Source organism: Scylla paramamosain, chromosome 12 (genome assembly GCF_035594125.1).
Source record: "Scylla paramamosain isolate STU-SP2022 chromosome 12, ASM3559412v1, whole genome shotgun sequence".
Lineage (NCBI taxonomy): Eukaryota > Metazoa > Arthropoda > Malacostraca > Decapoda > Portunidae > Scylla > Scylla paramamosain.
This window is the reverse complement of record NC_087162.1, coordinates 7411921-7430794: the sequence shown is the minus strand read 5'-3', so window position 1 is coordinate 7430794 and position 18874 is coordinate 7411921. Positions and strand designations below refer to the sequence as shown.

Below are 18874 nucleotides of genomic sequence, written 5' to 3'. Positions count from 1 at the left end.
GCATGAGATTCTGGTGATGGAAGGCTTAAGTACCTTTTGTGGGCCACCTCTCTATCATGTATAGCACAAAGAACAGGCTGTGTTAAACCAAGCTTTGGAAGGTTTAGGTTGAGAAAAAGAGTGAGGAATGTATGCCTCCATGCCAGACACTATCACCTCTGTTGTGCATTCAGCACAGAGAGACGGTTTTCCAACACAGAAGCAGTAGCCATTCCAAGGAAAATCAGCATAATACCTCCTCAGCTCCCTTCAATTAGCAGAGGCACCTTTGCTTTTGAGGATCCTGAGGAGGAACTGGAGAAATAGGACAAGATACAGATATGAGATTGTGATTGGAGGAGCCCAACGGAGATGATGGGGTGACAGCATAAGCAGAAGGATAAAGGTTAGGAAAAGTTCAAGAATGTTTGGACTATCTCCAAGATGGTCAGAAATATGAGTAGGGTGTTGCACCAGTTGTGGAGTATAGCAAAGTTAAAGGCTAGTTCACCAGGGAGAAGAAAGCCAAAGCTGGTGATGAACACTGATGTCTCCAAGAATGGAGATTTCCACAAAAGGGAAGAGAGTCAGAATGTGCTCCATTTTAGAAGTCAAAGAATTTCTTATAGTCAGAGGAGTTAGGTGAGAGGTATACAACACAGATAAATTTAGTTTGAAAGTGACTCTGTAGTTGTAGTCAGATGGTGGAAAATTTGGAAGATTTAAGAACATGGATACAAGATCAAGTTAAAGTTGTTGTGCACATAGATGCAACATACAGCTTTGGAGTGAAAATGAGGATAGAGAAAATAGGAGGAAACAGTAAAGGGGTTACTGTCAGTTGCCTGAGACATCTGTATTTCAGTGAGGAAAAGATGAGGTTAAGTAGAGGAGAGGTGGTGGTCTACAGATTGAAAGTTAGACCTTAGACCACAAATGTTGCAGAAGTTAATGAAGAAAAAGTTGAGGGGCAGTATCAAGACACTTGGGGTTGATAGCAAAAGAGCAGTCTGACCTGGGGACATTTGTGGTCCCCTCCCAAGAGGGGACTCCAAGGCTGGTGTAGGAGTCACCATTATAATTTTTAAATTTGGGTGAAGAGTGTGTGTAATTAGGTACATGTAGTTTTGTGTGAAGGAAGAGCAGGCTGTGACTGCCCCCTTGTGTTGTGAGACACAAAGGGAAATGTTCAGTGAGGTCACAGCTGAGTTTAATGATAAGTTCACAGCACCTGATCCAGTGCTTAAGAACTCACTTGGAGTAATTATCATTTTAGCAAGTGTCTGCTGCCTCCTCCACTGATTGCAGAATTCATTAAAACAAGAAACTGTCACACGTGAAGGTATTGGCTCATAACTTTTAGAGCATATTTCACATATTATCATTTGCAGCAACTATGGAATGAATGCTTGAATGAACTCTTTTATCTATCTTTAAAGGAAGTTTCATGAATGTGATGGTATAGACTAATTTTTCTGTAACACTATATAAGCAAACCACAAAGCAATTAATGAAATCATTACTCACCACCTTAGCCAGCCACCATTAGTGCACTTGAAAGATGAAGTTAAATATTCTTATAAATTATTCCATGTTTTGGTTACATATTTTCTTTAAACCTGTATATACCATCTTATTCTAAAAACTATTTATAAGATCAAGCATCTTAAGTATTCATTTAATAGACACTGCAAGGAGTAGTCATATATGAAATGTGTTATCAATATTATAAACCATTTCTCTGACTTAAGAGTTAAATTTTTTCATTTATTTTTACTTTGGATTTGCATTGGATATATAACATTAACCAAAATATATATTTGAATTATTCAATCTTTCTACACAGTATTTACCAAAATATTCTATATAATGTATCTATGGCAGATAAACTTGTATCCCTGGAAGTGTGCATTGATAACTCAAATTGCTTCCAGTGCAGCCATTTAAATTCTCTTGGCTGCTACTATTTGCTTTTCTCACTTTCATTGTAGCCACAGCCTTAGATTGCACTGTGACCAAGAAAAATACAAGAACCAGAGAACAACAACCGAGAAGAGCAGTAGGAGAACAAGAGAACAACAACCAAAAGAACCAAGAAAAGTCAAACAAAACAACAACCAAGAATACAAGAACAAGACACCGTATTAGACATTTAGGGTAATCTTATCTCTTCCTTATGGAGAACACTTGCTCATCTGCTGGTGATGCTGCTGAGGCTGGGAGTGTAGATTACCCTTTGTACTTTGGTGAATACAGTAACTCCCAGTGCTGCTGAGGTTGGGAGTGTAGATTTTCTTTTGTACTTTGGTGAATACAGTAACTCACATCTTCTCAAAATACCCTGATGGTACTATAATTGAAAATTCTTTTTACAGGTATTCACATGAAATGGTCTGTTGTGGCAGGAGCATAGAAATGTACAATAAAAATAAACAGAGTGTATCAGATGTAGGGCATGCAAGCTCTTCTTGGGTTCTGCTGTACCATGGTGGCCCCATATGAGATAATGATGGTGATGAAAGAGGAGTTGCTAGCAAATTATGTCTCCAAGTAACAAATCAATCCATCTAATAATTTTTTAAGCCTGTTCTGAGATTGTTACAAATATCTAATTTTTAAAATGCACTTTATTGTCATAATAGGACATGTATCACAAGACTTAAATATTAGGTTAGGTTCGATTTTGGTAAGAATGACTAGTCATTATAGATTGGTTGAGGGTAAGAATGACTAGATGCATACCTCCTGATGAAAGAAATGCCATTCATCAACCCTCTCTTGCTTCTCTCTAAGCAAAGGGGTCAATATGACAATGAAAATATTTTGAAAGCTACACCAAATTGTGGTTTAACACCCTAATCTCAGAATAGGCTGAAAAATGTTTAGGCTAGATTGATCTGTTTTCTAAAGATATTATATTATTTGCTGGCAATTCCTCTTGTGTGAACTAACTTGTTCTTTAAGCAAAAATGAAAAAAATTGTCTCAATAACAAGAGATAGTGTGCTCTGACATTGTCTTAGATCTTCTAATATATTGTATTATTTTTAATATATTGTATTTATTATTATGATACATTTTTGTACTCTGCCACAAAGGAGACCATCTCATGTCAATACCCTTGATCAGATTATCCAATAATAACACTAAAGGTGCATCCACATGGCCAAACAGTGTCTGTCAGACAAAACTGTTACCAGATATAACAGAAAGCGGAAAGGCTCGCTGATGACGTCAGAAGCGAGCACCAAGAGCTGTACTGGACAATGTCCATGTTCATAGTATCGGAACCTTTAGATATGGATCCTTAAGTATATCACATATGGTTTGGCATGTCTCAGGAATAAATGCAGACAGACTGTTTAGATATTCTTGTTATATATTGAAGGGAAGTGTAAGAGCACCCAGTGGAAAGGTAAATCAATGTTACCTCTAGAGTGCTTCTGGTGATATGCTTTCCCTCATACAGGTGTCCTGCTTTGTTATGAAAGATTTTACTTTCTCCAGTAAGTCATAGAAGCTGTTTGGGTCCATCCTCATATAGTTTGTGAAATCTGATTCATAACCAATACACAGTTCATGTAAAATGGTTGCATGACTTCCCCTTTCTCTTCGTGTTTTTAACCAGTCCTTGCACCATTCCCTTCTTGTCACCTTGTCCTCACACAGAGCAGTAATTATTATGTTGCATAGTGCAATTTCCTTGGTTTTGTTTTTTATCTTCTTGTGCACCATGGTGATGATGTACTGCATTAGACGCTGGCAACAACCACCTGTCACCGAAATCCACACTAACACCTATGTGTTGCTAAGGGACATCAGCTTCGAACATTGTCTGCCAGTCTTTGACTGGTGAACAGAGTAGAAACTGTGGTTTACAACTTTATCTGGCAGCAATGTTTGTTGCCATATCAACTTCCCTTGTTTAAACACTTATGACATGATCCTGCTTCACCTTATGATATGGTAGCAGTGTTTGTCCAACAGACATCATTTGACTGTGTGGACTCACCATAAAAGGGCAATGATAATTTAAAGATGTGAACTACTGTGTTTACCCAGGCAGGAAGTGGAAACCTACATTCCCAGCCATTTGGTGGTGACACTGTTGGATGGTTACAAAGGGAATTCTTTTGAGATATATCTTAAATTTTTTTAGCTTTTTAGTTTGGGTGACTACCTTGGAAGCAACATGAGGCAGGGATGGTCAATTATTATTATTTATTTATATACAGTGGAACCTTGGTTTCCAAAGGCCTCTCTTTTCAAACAAAATTTAAATTGCTTCAGTTACCATACCATAATTCAGTTCTCAAACGAAGTTACTTGATTTCAAATACTAAGAAACAAAGCAAAAGCTGCCATTTATTACTATTTCATAGTTTCCATAAATATTTCCTTTGTTTTTATCTATTTGAATAAGACAGTTATTCAGTCTTTGAAATAAGTTCAATGTGATCCTGTTGAGGAGCTCAGGAATAATCCCAAGCCATCTGTCCTGTGGCTCTCTCGATGACCCATAACACCATCACTACTACACAACTACACAACTACATTTTCCCAGTAACTTTTCTCAGCAGCAAGATGTCTATGAGTTACGATCACATTCAGTTTGGCAGAAAGTGGGTTATTCCTCTCTGTATCACTTTGTAAGGTTCCTCTCACTAGATTGGTCTAAACAGTATCTTCTGAGGAGTTCTGTGTCACCAAGTTCATTCAATACATCTTTTCTGGACAAATCATTTCTGAGCTGGAGATGTGGAATGGACATCTTAGCAGTGGGAGCATCTGTCGTAAGCTGCTAAGACAGGGTGGATGGGTGTCCAGGAACGGATTAATTCATTTTACATTAATTCCTATGGGGAAAATAGTTTTGGTTTCTGATCGTTTCAGATTTTGAATGACATTCAGGAATGAATTAAGTTCAAGACCTGAGGTTCCACTATTTTTTTTTTTTTTTTTTTTTTTGGTAATATGCTTGTTGACTGTCTGTGGCACAGCTTATGCATAACAAATTATAATGTTCTCAGTGGATTATGGATGCAAGATTCTGATAGCTGGTAAATAACAAAAAAAATTCAACCTACTGAAAAATTAAAACTTAATTGAATGTATTTAACATGAATGTTCTCCAAATATGGTAAGTTATTCAGAAACCTTTTCTGCATCTTGAGATTTAGTTAATTACAATTCCACTCTGAATTTACTTCTTACAATCTGTACTGACATTCACAGGGATATTGAAATGCTCAAAATTTTTGGAGATATGAAAGTGCTAAGACTTCAAAAGATACTGAACTTACCTTTTTCTATTGGTGCCTTTTTCAGTGAAGACAACAAAGTAGCAATAGCCTTCAGAACAAAGCTTATTTCAGCAATACGATGCCTGAAACAAAATAACTTGTTATGGCAAATCTTGCAAACTTTTGATGTGATCAACTTTTTGACCAAATATATCTTGGATACCAACTGTATCCAACATGCCTGAATGACGAAAACACCATTAGCATCCAAAGATAAGTTTTGAAATGCTGAACAAGTTGTTAGAAGCTGGACCCATACCTGGTTTATTAGCCATATGACATTTAAAAAATTCTCCATTCATATCCATACAATTAATCTTACTCCCTTGTACTGTTTCTTCAGGTGTATCAATGAATTCTATGATAAAAATAAATACTTTTCTAAAACCTTAGCACAAGAAAATTCAAAGCTATACTCACTTGAGTTACAATGGAATCCAGGAAAGTTTGTGTGTTCAACACATGGTGAGGCCCAAATGTTATTCAAAGCAATAAAAAAAAAAAAAAATATATATATATATATATATATATATATATATATATATATATATATATATATATATATATATATATATATATATATATATATATATATATATATTATCGAATACCTAGAGAAAAGAAAAAGAACTCTTCACTAACCTTGGTAATGGACATTTTCCACTGAGCTTCTCATCCTCCACATACTTAACCAGAACTTCTCTGAATCTGTGGAGAAGTGAAGTGACAGCCAATTTAGTGGTGACCTGTGTAGAGTCTGACTGTGCTAAAGAACTAGTTGAATCTTGTGCCGTGAACCCATTGCTCGTTTCCAAAGACTTCCTGGATGAGCCTTTATCTGCAAAAGTAAGAAGACAAATGCTTCTTATCAACTACAAATCTAAGTTCATGTATTACATCTACAACAGTGGAAGCATGACTCACCGGGTGAACTAGGTACAACACACTGAAGCATGATCATGTTTGTATAATAAAATTTTTTATTTATTTATTTATTTTTTTTGGGGGGTATTAATGTAGACTTGTTTTTTTACAAATAAGTGTAATGTAAATAAACTTATTTCAAGAGGTGAGTGTATTATGTAGTTAACCCCTAAACGACAGGGGGGTTATTTGACTGTGCTGCCAGGACCACAGGTTGACCTCAAAGCATGCAAAACAGCCTGTTTTCGCATGCTTATTATTCATAACCTACAATGAACAAGTGAAAGAAAATGGTATTCACCCCACAATCAACTCCACTTTCAAATGGCCCCATCCAGAAATTTGTAGGTGCCATGGTTATGGAGATACCACAAGTTGAATGAGATGGTATCAGCGTACATTGAGTATAGCTCAGCTGCGCATCCTATCAGCTCATCCCAGCCATGGCTTGGGGATAAAGAAAATGGGTGCTCCATGATTTTCCATACATCCCATATCCAGGCATTTTCTCTGCCCCTGCACATTACAATGGCTAATACTGTGGTTAGCTAACCATACCAGACTGGCTATGCGCTGCAGTGGAGCTAAGGAAATGCAGGGATGAGCGAGCCGAATCAGACACACCGGAATTACATTTCTGGGAACTGGCCATGATGGAGGCAAGCTGTAGACTGACAACCCTTGCTGTCTGACTTGAAACCAGTGTAGTCATACCTCGGGGTAGTAAATCCACCAGAAAATAGCATAATTTGGCTTTATTTTAGTAAAGACATTGATCAATGTCCCTGTTCCTTTACGGGTTAATCAATGAGCACAACTTTACAATGCACAAGTTCATTGTTAAATTTTTAATATTTTCGGCTAACCAAATCAGTAGTAATAGGAGCAGCAGCAGGATGTAAAATACAATAATAAAATGAAAGCTAAATCTCTGATGAACTCACCTGTATTGTCAAGCTCTGGATCAAGGTCTGAAGGAGTGAGAAGGGAGAACTGAAGAAGTGTCTCAAAACAGGTTTTTGCAAATTCTTCCCTCAGTTTGAAGCCCTCACAATCTGCTGAAAGTAATGAGTGCTAATGATGTGATGTGGGCAATACATATACACCTTTTTTTTTTTACAGTTGTCTTACACTAGGACCTTGATCTGGACCTGTCTTTATTATTGTTCCAACTTTCAGACTTATATACACCTACATTTTCAGTTATTCCCACCAAAGAAAAGAAGAAAACTCTTCAGTTCCAATACCAGCTAATGTTTGAAAAATACAGCAAACATGAAATCACTAGGTATACATTTCATTAACACATGCCTATGCCATCTCATTTGAAATGTATAAACATATCAATTCATAGCTTTGTGATATTTTGGAATAAAGTGAAAAGATGAGTCTTTCTTTAAAGTTTTTCCTATAACATGATGTTACTGAAAGATAACTTATGCCTGGCAGAGAAATATAAAACAATATTTTTCACCATGCTCAGCTCAACAAAAATAACAGCATGGCATTATGAAGATAATTACAAGAGTTTCATCACTTACCAGAATCTACTCCAGAAGCAGACTCAATTGAGCCTTTATTGAGAAGCACCATGATTGAAACTATGAAATCACTGGGTGTGGATGAAGCATATGGAAGAATTTCTTCCCTTATCAGTTCAACCACTTGACAGTCTATACCTTCATCTCTCTCAGCATCTTCACTACTCTGGTTAGCTGGTGGGGGGCTGAGGAAGATCATCATATATTACACACTGAATCATAAAATCTAAATGTAAAAGTATCTAAATGCTAAAATCTACAAGTTGGTAAAACAGGATCACAACAAAAAAGTCAGTGAGGTTGCAAAAGCTGATGGCACTAAGATAAAGTACAACTTAGAAATACAGCCTCCTGAGATATTTATAAAATTTGATCTATATATCAATCTCATATTCCCAAAAAAGTGAGGTTATTGTTTAGTTTTTTTTTTTTTCCTAAACAATAACAACCTCAATATTTTCTTCTACTTTTCGTGATTTAAAATCTGCTAGTTTAAAGAGAAATTTTTAATGGCAATTTTTTACATTTTTTTTCCAGGGTCAGATCTTAAAACAATTGAAAAAATTTTAAATCAAAATTTTTATCTGATAATAGAGATACATTCCTTCCTTAAAGTAGACACATTGTACATATAGTATGTTCAATATTCTTTTGTGTTAACTCTTTCACTGCAATATACAACAATTCACAGCACTAAAAACAATACAAACAATACATTGTGCCTTATCTGATAATAAGAGATATCTTTCTTACTTAAAGGAGATACATTGTGCCCCATCTGATAATAGAGATATCAATATTGAGCACCTACAAGAAAAAAAGAGGATAAAAGAAGAAAAGATTTTGTGATTTCTGTCTGGTACAAAGTTTGGAGGTGGCTGTAAAAGAAAAAGATATCTAAGAGTAATTAGTGATTAAGAAACAAAGTGGCAAAATAGCACTGAAAGGATTAATAGGAAGTGTATAAAAAATTATATTTAACATAAACATATTTCACTTTTAAACAAAGTGTAAAATGTAAGAACACACTCTATTAATTGACATATCAACATTTTTCTACTTTTCCTGATTTCAAATTCTGTAGTTTAGAGAGAAGTTTTTTAATAAAAAAAATTTATTATATATTTTTTTCATGACCTAGACTTCAAAAATATGAAAAAAATTTCAATCGCAAAACTTTTATCTGATAGTAGAGATATCTTTCTTACTTAAAAGAGATACATTGTGCTTTATCTGATAATAAGAGATATCTTTCTTACTTAAAGGAGATACATTGTGTCCCATCTGATAACAGAGATATCTTTCTCACTTAAAGGAGATACATTGTGTATCATTAAATATTCTCTTCTGTTCATAAGAATGGTGCATAGATAATTATATTTAACTTAAACCATATTTCAATTTCAAGGCAGGACAATACTGTTTTCTATCAATGAAGGAATTAAGATACAGAGGGAAACCTGGTCCTCCTAACTCCATCCCCTGAAGTTATTTTTTATGACCTACAAGGAATACAATCAATATTCCTTCAACCCAGCATTCTATAATGTATAAATCCTTACCTGTTTGAGAAGAGAAAACTGTCAAGGGCTGTGCCTAACACAGGCCACATATCTTTGAAGTGTGTCGGATGCTCGCGTGCCAGCTGAAGACCTTCCTGAAGCACTGTCAGCAGTGTGGTGATGACCAGCTTCCAGGTGGTTTGAGCAGGACACTGGTATTTGAGCCGCAAAGGAGTAATTGTGGCCTGCAATAAATATGTTTATCAACAGGAAATCAAATAACATGAAAAGGACCTAGGATTGACAACACAAAACCACTCATTACAAGAAAATTACACTTTTATAAACTGATGACTTTCTTTCTCTCTCTCTCTCTCTCTCTCTCTCTCTCTCTCTCTCTCTGTCTTTCTTTCAGGAAATGGGAACAAGAGGCAAAAGATCAAATACATACTTTGAATACTCTATCCATAATATATCTTCACCCCCTCTTCCTCCTTTCTCTCTACACTATGAAGAGAGAGATGTTCCAACTAACCAGAGGTCAATCTTCTAGTACTGATGAGGTGGTGATTGGTCTATGAGGAAGACAGCTATATTCAAGGAACTGGTTACCTTTAAAGTTTCATTTTAAAGTATGTGAAAGAACTTAAGAGTATTATATAAAACAAGATATATATGCAAAATTATGTGATTACAGTATGCATGGAAAGTTTTGTTGCTTCCTGAAAAAAAAAAAGTTTATGTTGAGCAGGGAGAAAGGTTATAAATACACATGCATCATCAAAATTATCAGTATTTACTGACATTACCCTTACTCTTTACAGTTTCCTTAAGGTGTTTAAGGCCATTTAATGCAAGTATATGAAGATAAGTTGGTGAAAAGCTGGCCTTAAGGTGAATGCAGCCTCAAGTTTACGCACAGATGATGTGTCCATACTGCGCAGCTATCTTTTCATTTCTGACCATAAGTTTTCAATTGGATTGATATCTGAGCTGTTCCCAGGCCAATCATGAAAAAAGGGAACCCTACACTCTGTCAACCACTGTGTAACAAAGTTTACAACATGTGCAGGAACCAAATCCTGCATGAACACTTTTTGCTTTTGTTTCTTCAAAAGAATCACATGACACATCACTCAAAAGTTCTAAGTAATTGTCTTGGTTCACTTTTTCATTTGCAGGAAGAATCACCAATTCACCAAATCCATAACAGGTAAAGCAGTCCCAAACCATAAGTGATGCTGGGTACTTAACAAACATGGATGTGAACTTACGATCCAAGGAATCGCTGCCTGGCCTGCAGTACGCTCATGATGAAGGACTCCCAGTGATAGTAAAAGTTACCTCATCACTACATAGCACAGTTTTCCACTGCTCCTCATTCCATGCTAGGTATTTTTTGCAAAATTTGGTTTTCTTGTCATTCTGTAGTGCATTTAACAGTGGCTTTTTGTTGGGAAAGTAACTTGTATCCCAAGTCATCATGGAATATCTGCTGGACATTCCTCAGAGACACATCTTCCAGTAATTCTGAGTTTTTTTCAACCTTTAATTCCAGTGCTGTCAGCCTTGGATACTTTAAAACTTGCTGGGAAATAAGTGCACAGGTCTTCCAGGTCATCTTATGAGGCCTTCCAGACTTGGGAAGTGAGGCAAGTGCATCTGCCTCCCTGGCATCCTTGAATCTTCTCACCAAGCACTGGACTGTCCTCTGCTGTACTCCTGTCTGATGTGCTATAAATGAGAGATCGTGGCCAGCTCTGTGTAAGATTACCACCTCCTTTAGTTTATTCTTACTAGTGACCATTTTGAGTAAGTTGACAGGGTGATAGGAAACAAAATAAAGGCTAAATTTGGCTCCACCTGGGGGCATCAGACGAATATAATACCTTTTCTTTATCACAGCTACAAAGTCCAAGTACCATTGGCTAACTGCAGGTAGTAGAGTGTGTGTGGGTTGCCAGTTACTGGTTTGAGTAAATCCTCTATGTGATAAAGAGAAAATTCTACCGACAAATAAGATTACCATATATTTTGGTGTATAAGATAACACCTGAATCAACCTAAAAAGACACAAAAAAGTGGGTCGTCCTATACGTCAGATACAAAAACAATGACCTTAAAATTTTACGCAAAATACCATTGTAGATAAACAATCTTACATTACGACTTTTGGGGAAGTTAGACATAGTAAAATAGGAATCCATTTCGAGAAAATGCGCTGAAATGTTTTCCAGTTGAAAAGTGTGTAAACAAAACTTAATGCAGTACAACTACAACCCTCTGCTGGCATTGTTTACAAATGGACAAAGTAGGAGGCTGTACAAATATTCTCCAGTTCTTCCCAAAGCTGAAGAAGGAGCTGTATAAAGATCTTCAAGGCATGGAACCCCAAGTTAAGCTGCAAAGGAAAGCAAACTGGGGAGAAGATGAATCTCTCCAGCTTGCAATATCATACAGGAACAAAGTCCATATACTGTAAAAAAAAAAATTCAAGAACATCAGTGTAATCAAAAGAAACATAATATATAGGCAAAGATTGCGGCTGACAGCCCAGCACATGCAGGCAGTGCAAGGCAAGGATTTTTTTTGTTTGAGAAAACTGATCGTACTACACATAAATTTTACACAATCTTTGTCCATCCATACTTATTCATAAAAATGCACAAAAACACCTGAAGGAAATTTTATTTTAGGCTTCATTTTGCACTTCAAGATGATGGTACCTTATTAATGGTAATACATTTAAGGTATTTTACTCATTATACTGGTATATCACTGTCTCAGTTGTCTGGTGCTCACTGATCCAAACTATACCACAGATGGTTTGGTAGTTTGAGTGTCATCTTGTACCACTGATATCAGCTAAAACCGCTAAATTCAGACAGAAATTTGGGGGTCGTCTTATCTGAAAGTCATCTTATCCACTGAAATATATGGTAGTTAGCGTGCTTATAAAAAGTTATACTTGCATTCCTTACCTGAATAATATTCTTCAGAACACTTGCTTCAATAACCTCTTGCCAATTTGAAGTCTTCTGGTACAACGACACCACCAATGACATTGATCTTTCAGCAAATGGCACAAAATTCATTGTTACCCAGTCCGTCTGTTGAAAGTTTTTAAAAAATTTAGTTTTCTTACTTTCAATTACAGGGATATAGCAGAAGCAAAACAAGCTTTATATTTTACAATATAACAAGTCCAAAACAGTGCACTTAAGTCTCACTAATTAGTACCTTATACAGGGAGTGGGGTGCATGAAATAACTGAAAGTACAATTCATTAATGACATTTAATAACTAATGTACACATTAAGTGTATAGTGTTGGCATGCAAACAATGATTTCCACTAAAAGTAGTGAGAGCTTTCCCTAAGAACATTTGATGACTGGAGAGCATAATAAACTATACCACTAAAATGAGTTCAGCAAGAAAGAACTGGATTACTCACTTCCTGTTTTGTTTCAGGGAGGTTCACATAACATTTTCAGTAACATGCATGGAACACATGAATAATACATATGTTATTAGGGATGGTGAGAGATAAATAGTAAGGTGGACTGCAATTCTTGTAAGTTCTGTGTTTAACTTGGTGCACATAAATGTAGTTCTTATAATTATGACAAATGGAATGATAGACTTCACTATATATATATATATATATATATATATATATATATATATATATATATATATATATATATATATATATATATATATATATATATATATATATATATATATATATATATATATATATATATATATATATATATACACTTTATTCTTACAATGCAGAAATTTAGTTTACAACTAAAATTGGAATAAATAAATCACTAGGATACTGACTTTTACTAGAGTTACGTAGCTAGTCTAAGAATAAAATTCCATACATAAAAAGTCATATTCAGGCTTATCAAAACTACAAAAAAGAAAATCCATTTATGTGAAAAATAGCAATACTAAAAAATATAAACAGAAAATAAAAGAAGAGCACTTAGGCATACATAATATGCAAAAAACTTACTGATCCCTTTGAAGTGTGAGGTCTGGTGAGGACATTGCCATAACTTGGAGCCTGACAGCTGTAAGATGAAAACTGCAGTAAAAGGGAGAACAACTGTGGTACCATGGCTCTAGATGCTCCACTGCCCTCAGTTATCTGGCGGGAGAAAACAAAAGGCAATAATCTTCACTGCCACATAATTAAATTATTTTCAGGGGCTCTAAATGAGACTCTATATTGTTGCCCTTCACACAGAAAATAAATTTCACCATGATCAATCAACTTAGTAACTCTACTGAAAGTTTTGTGAGAACCTTATTTTCATTATCTATTCAAGACCATAGCTGGGCATGATAACAAAAAAAAATTTACCATGATAACCAATAAATTGATAACAATAACCTTACCAGTGATAACTGATAATCAATAACTGGCAATAAATTTCCCATGACAACCAATAAATTGATAACAATAACCTTATCAGCAATAACCGATAATCGATAACTGGCAATAAATTTACCTCCCAATAAGGTAATAACCAATAAATTGATAAATCCAAAATTCTGATACTAGCAATAATGATACTGATATTTTAAATAAAAAGTTGATAAATTCAAATCTTTATCTTTATTTTAGAACAAATTTTTAAAATCTTAGAAAAATTCAAATTCCTGTCTCTTCACTAATGAAAAGTAGTTTTGAGTAAAATAGCTACATTTGATTTTGAAAGTTTAAAACTTCAACATGCTCATGTTCCAAAAATTAAGATTATTGGTTATTGCTAGTTTGGAACTGAAAGTATCAGCGATACTGATGAATTGATAATGCAGGATAAATAATTATCAGATAACCAATAACTCAATATCATTATCATGATAAATTATCACGACAATGCCCACCTATTTTCAAGACCATCTCATGCATAAAATCTAGAGAATTAATCTCCAGGGAGCATCCTGCAAAATATCATCTTGGATCAAGTACTTCTGCAACTGTGACAACTGCATCAAAATATAACCAATAAGCATAAAAAAGAAACCTACTTCCTTTTCCACTCCTACAAGAGCCTGAAGTATGCCTTCTTGGAGTGGTGTAACAACCACCTCTGTGAAGGATGGCAGGATGAATGGTGAGGAATCTCCATGTACTGGCACAGATACACATCCTAGTAAAACTGAGGCCAGCCTGGTGAAGTCACTCACAACAAAGCTGAAAAAATTCCCATTTTACTCAACATTATTTTCAAGACCCTGGTGAAGTGGCTCACAACAAAAATTAAAACGTCTATATGATAGAGTAAAATTTTCACATCTGAGATTCATGCAGACCATATACAGTGTCTCCATTCTATATACTTGTCATAAAATAAACTAATATGTTGAGGACTAATGGCTCTCTCTCTGTCTGTTCATACACACCGATGTTTAATGTGAAGGAAGAGGTGTGGGAAGATGTGAACAAGAGCAGTGAGGAATGGCTGGGAAGGGATGTAAGCATCTGAGCCTCGTGTCACTTCATCTGGGGGTGGCTTGGTCACTTCACTTCCTATTGTGTGCCAAACCTATTCAGAAATTAAATTAAAATATTATAAAAACATGATATATCAAATGAGAAATTAGCACTAACAGTGACCCTTCCTTTCAATAAACAAAATTTTCCTGTGAATTTTCCGTTTCTTTGGAGGAAATTTTTTTCCCATCAAACATGAGGTTTACACAATGCTATTACAAAAATAACTGACTTCATAAATCATGCTTCCACAATCCCTATTAAATTTACTGCTAAAATTATTTAAAGATGTATAATTCATAAATGATCAAAAGACCAATATACAATGATTGTTCTTTTACTGAAAGCTATATAGATAAACATATATAGACATAGATATTGTAGGTTAAATGGCAACTTCTATCAGAGTGTAATTGACAAGCAATCAAGATCCTACAAACCTAGATTTATTTGACTGAGTTTCATTTAACTAAGCTAAGCTTTTACTACCTTCCAAGCAGTGTTCCAGTTGGCAATGGAATCTTCTGGTACTACTGAAAAATTTAAGTGTGAAGGTGAAGTGGAGTCTTCTGGTAAACCCGAGGTGGATGGAGCAGATGACCGGCCAGCCTGAAGCATCTCTTGCAGGGACTTAAGAGCAGCTAAAGATACCTGACAGATAAATACAACCTTAATTACTCTCAACAGCCTTGTTTACAGATATGAAAGTTAAGGGCACAATGTAAAAGCTTTTGTAGAATATCTAGGACAAAGATACAGAATGATACTTGTTTTGTCTGCCTTTCGTCACAATCTGTTAGGATCATATGTCAAGGGAGCACATTACATCACCCATTTGCAGCCATCCCTGATATTCTAAGCACTGCATATCCCTAATGTCCTGAACAACTCTTGTACAGCAAAATAAGTTTTGCTCTAGCTACCTGTCCTACAAAATTCCTACATTCTGCAATGCCAAAAAAATTAACATTTGAATTTTTATCAACTGAAATTTTCGATGGTTTTGCACTTTAAATGTTGCATACCTCATAAAATGCAGAGCTCCTAGAAATTATTATGCCTGATCCCTCCACACATATAGGAGCACATCAAAAATAATTTCAAACCATTGCTAATAAATGAAAGCTTCACCTAGCCTTTATGAAGGAATACCAAAAATACAGCAGCATGGAGACTAATGAACAAACCTCATTGCTTTTAGAAAGAGCAGCAGTATGAATGAAGTCAAGCAGAAGTGCCCATGCTCGAGGGAAGTCTCCCAAACCCTGAAGAATCTTTTGCTTAGTGCTGAATACTCGAGCGACTCCAGATAAAGTGAGTACCTGGAATATCCCAAAAATATATATATCCTATCAAATTAGATAACAAAATCAAATAAGATCATATCAATACTGGTATTGAAAGTAAACACTGGCTTCCTGAACTTTGCAAGAAATAGAGGACAAAATATTTTGTAACTGTTGAATTGGAAGATACAATATTTTAGACAGAATGTCTGAAATGTTAGTTTCATGTAAAATGAGAACCAGTATTGTCAAGAGCAGATAAGAAGGTGATATATATGATAAAAGAAGCTGTGTACACTACCCTCCCAAGTTTTATGCTATCTAACTTTCACAATCCTCCACTTTTGCACTGAGTCCTAAATTCTTACCATCCCAACTCATGCATTATCTCCAAATTTTGTAATTTCATTGCATATAGGTTAAGTCTTCCTACTACTGGCATCACACACATTACCACAACACTAGTCACACCAGCTTGCACACGAGAGAGGATAAGAAAAAGACTGATTTCACACTACATAGTGATGGCAGCCCAGCACTGTAAAAACACACAAACAAATGAGACGTCTCTTACTGCTGCAAAACTGCTGCATCCTACAAAGCCACATCTACCACACAGTGTCGCAACATGCTGAGGTGGCACTGTACTGCCACACCACAGCAGATGTGAGGACAAAACACACACTCACACAGTTCTAGATGTAGTGGAACTGCACCATCGCACCACGCCAAATGAGGACAAAACACACACATAGTTCTAGATGCAGTGGCACTGCACCACTACATCATGCCAAATGAAAGAACAAAAAATACACACTCACAAGGTTCTAGATGCAGTGGCACTGCACCACACCAGATGAGAGGACAAAAACACACACTTACACATTTCTAGATGCAGTGGCAATGCACCACCACACCATGCCAAAAGAGAGGACAAAACACACTCACACAGTTCTAGACACAGTGGCACTGCACCACCGCACCACACCAGATGAGAGGACAAAACACACACTCACACAATCCTAGATGCGGTGACACTGCACCGCTGTGTCATGCAAGATGTGAGGGCAAAACACACTCACAGTTCTAGGCCATGTGGCCAGAATAAATAAGCATTTTCCATGTCTTCAAAACCCTGACTTTTCATGATCCTTAAGTTTAGTGCTATGCCTTTGGAAGAAATCAAGTACAAAACTCAAGAGGGTAGTGTACTAGTTTGGAGAGAGAGAGAGAGAGAGAGAGAGAGAGAGAGAGAGAGAGAGAGAGAGAGAGAGAGAGAGAGAGAGAGAGAGAGAGAGAGAGAGAGAGAGAGAGAGAGAGAGAGAGAGAGAGAGAGAGAGAGAGAGAGAGAGAGAGAGAGAGAGCGCCAGCAGTACTACCGACTCCCCCAGCAACACCAGCACCAGCCCCAGCCCCAGCAGTTCCGGCTTACTCCACGAGCACCACTGGCAATACCACCACCAGGAAAAAAAAGTATAAAAAAAAGAACCGGAACAGCGAGGTCAGAGGAGCCTCTACCACCCAGGGGGCCGGCCCCTCAAGGAGACAGACCCCAGCCAAACCCACGCAGATTTGCCGGTACTGCAATCGGAAGGGCCACAGTACTGAAGACTGCCACACCAGGACTGCTGAGTTGAGGCAGGAGCGACTGCTACGGCAGGTCCTCATGGAGGGGGGATACTTGGCCGCTGCCTTCCCATCAGTATCACCTCACTTGCAGCCCTTTCTGCAGCCCTTTCCGCAGTCTCGCCCGTTTTCAGCTCAGCCTGTTAACTGGGGCCACACTCAGGGTTGGCAATGGAACCCGCCCGGCCTTCGGTACCCCCAACTGAGCCCTGTCACACCCCTTCAGGCAGGACCACAACTCCCTCCAACATGGTAAGGCCCGACCGCCACCGCCACCAATTCAAGGTTATCTCCGCCAATGTACGTGGTCTCCGAACGAACATCGGAGACCTAACCCACAACTGTGTACTACGACACGATGCAGATGCAGTTGTGGTGACGGAGACCTGGCTGAACGGAGAGGTGGAGCCATCCTTCGGCAAAATAGGTGGCTACACTCACTGGGCCAGGAGAGACCGACGGAATAGAGCTGGAGGCAGAGTGGCTGTCTGCTTCAGGGAGGGAGTGCAGGCACAACAACTCGATGTGGACACGCCGCCTCAGCTGGAGGTGATGTTCTTCCGGGTTGTGCTGGCCAACCACTCTGCCCTCCTGCTGTGCGCCATGTACCGCCCCCCCCCGACAAGGGCCTGACTCGCTCCTGTACCTCAAGGAGGCCCTGTATGTCCTCCTTGTGACTCACCGCTGCCAACACTTTTTGCTTGTGGGCGACCTCAACCACCACCTGGAGCACGACGCCTACGAAAACCTCCTGACGGTGCAGGGCCTGAAGGACCATGTGACCTTCCCCACTGATGAGCGGGGCGGGACCCTGGACCCCGTCATATCCGACCTGGAGGAGGACACACTCAGCTGCCACCAGCTGGGTCTCATGGGCAGCTCTGACCACCATGCTGTCCTGACCCAGGTGGACATGGGTGTGGCTCGTGACAAGGCCACCACTCGCACAGTCTGGCTATGGGATAGGGCAGACTGGGGCTCCCTTCGCCGAGACCTGCGCAGGACTGACTGGCCTTCCATCCTGCAGGGTGGAGCGGAGGTACAGGCGCGAGCCTTCACTTCCCACCTCTTGGTGCTCCAGGAGCAACATGTGCCCCACCGTGAGTTCGTCGCCAGACCAACGGACCAGCCTTGGTTTGGCTACCGCTGCCGCGTTGCCGCCGAGGCGAAGTATTCTGTGTGGCTCCGCTACAAG

At 37.9% G+C, this 18874-nt stretch overlaps 1 protein-coding gene across 5 annotated transcripts in view; it reads right to left on the bottom strand.

Annotated features, from left to right (window-relative positions):
• The window catches only part of LOC135105647 (protein MON2 homolog), a 62885-nt gene that overhangs the window by 5881 nt on the left and 38130 nt on the right, over positions 1–18874 (bottom strand). For 3 of the 5 annotated variants that reach the window (XM_064014014.1, XM_064014012.1, XM_064014011.1), the window contains 11 exons: positions 15955–16089; positions 15257–15418; positions 14677–14819; positions 14302–14467; positions 13280–13414; positions 12230–12358; positions 9309–9493; positions 7747–7931; positions 7150–7263; positions 5924–6119; positions 5282–5364 (listed from right to left, as the gene is read on the bottom strand). In XM_064014014.1, coding sequence (XP_063870084.1) covers positions 5282–5364; positions 5924–6119; positions 7150–7263; positions 7747–7931; positions 9309–9493; positions 12230–12358; positions 13280–13414; positions 14302–14467; positions 14677–14819; positions 15257–15418; positions 15955–16089 — 1633 coding nt within the window. The remainder of the gene's footprint in view (positions 1–5281; positions 5365–5923; positions 6120–7149; positions 7264–7746; positions 7932–9308; positions 9494–12229; positions 12359–13279; positions 13415–14301; positions 14468–14676; positions 14820–15256; positions 15419–15954; positions 16090–18874) is intronic. The other 2 variants (XM_064014013.1, XM_064014016.1) reach the window with 1 other exon arrangement.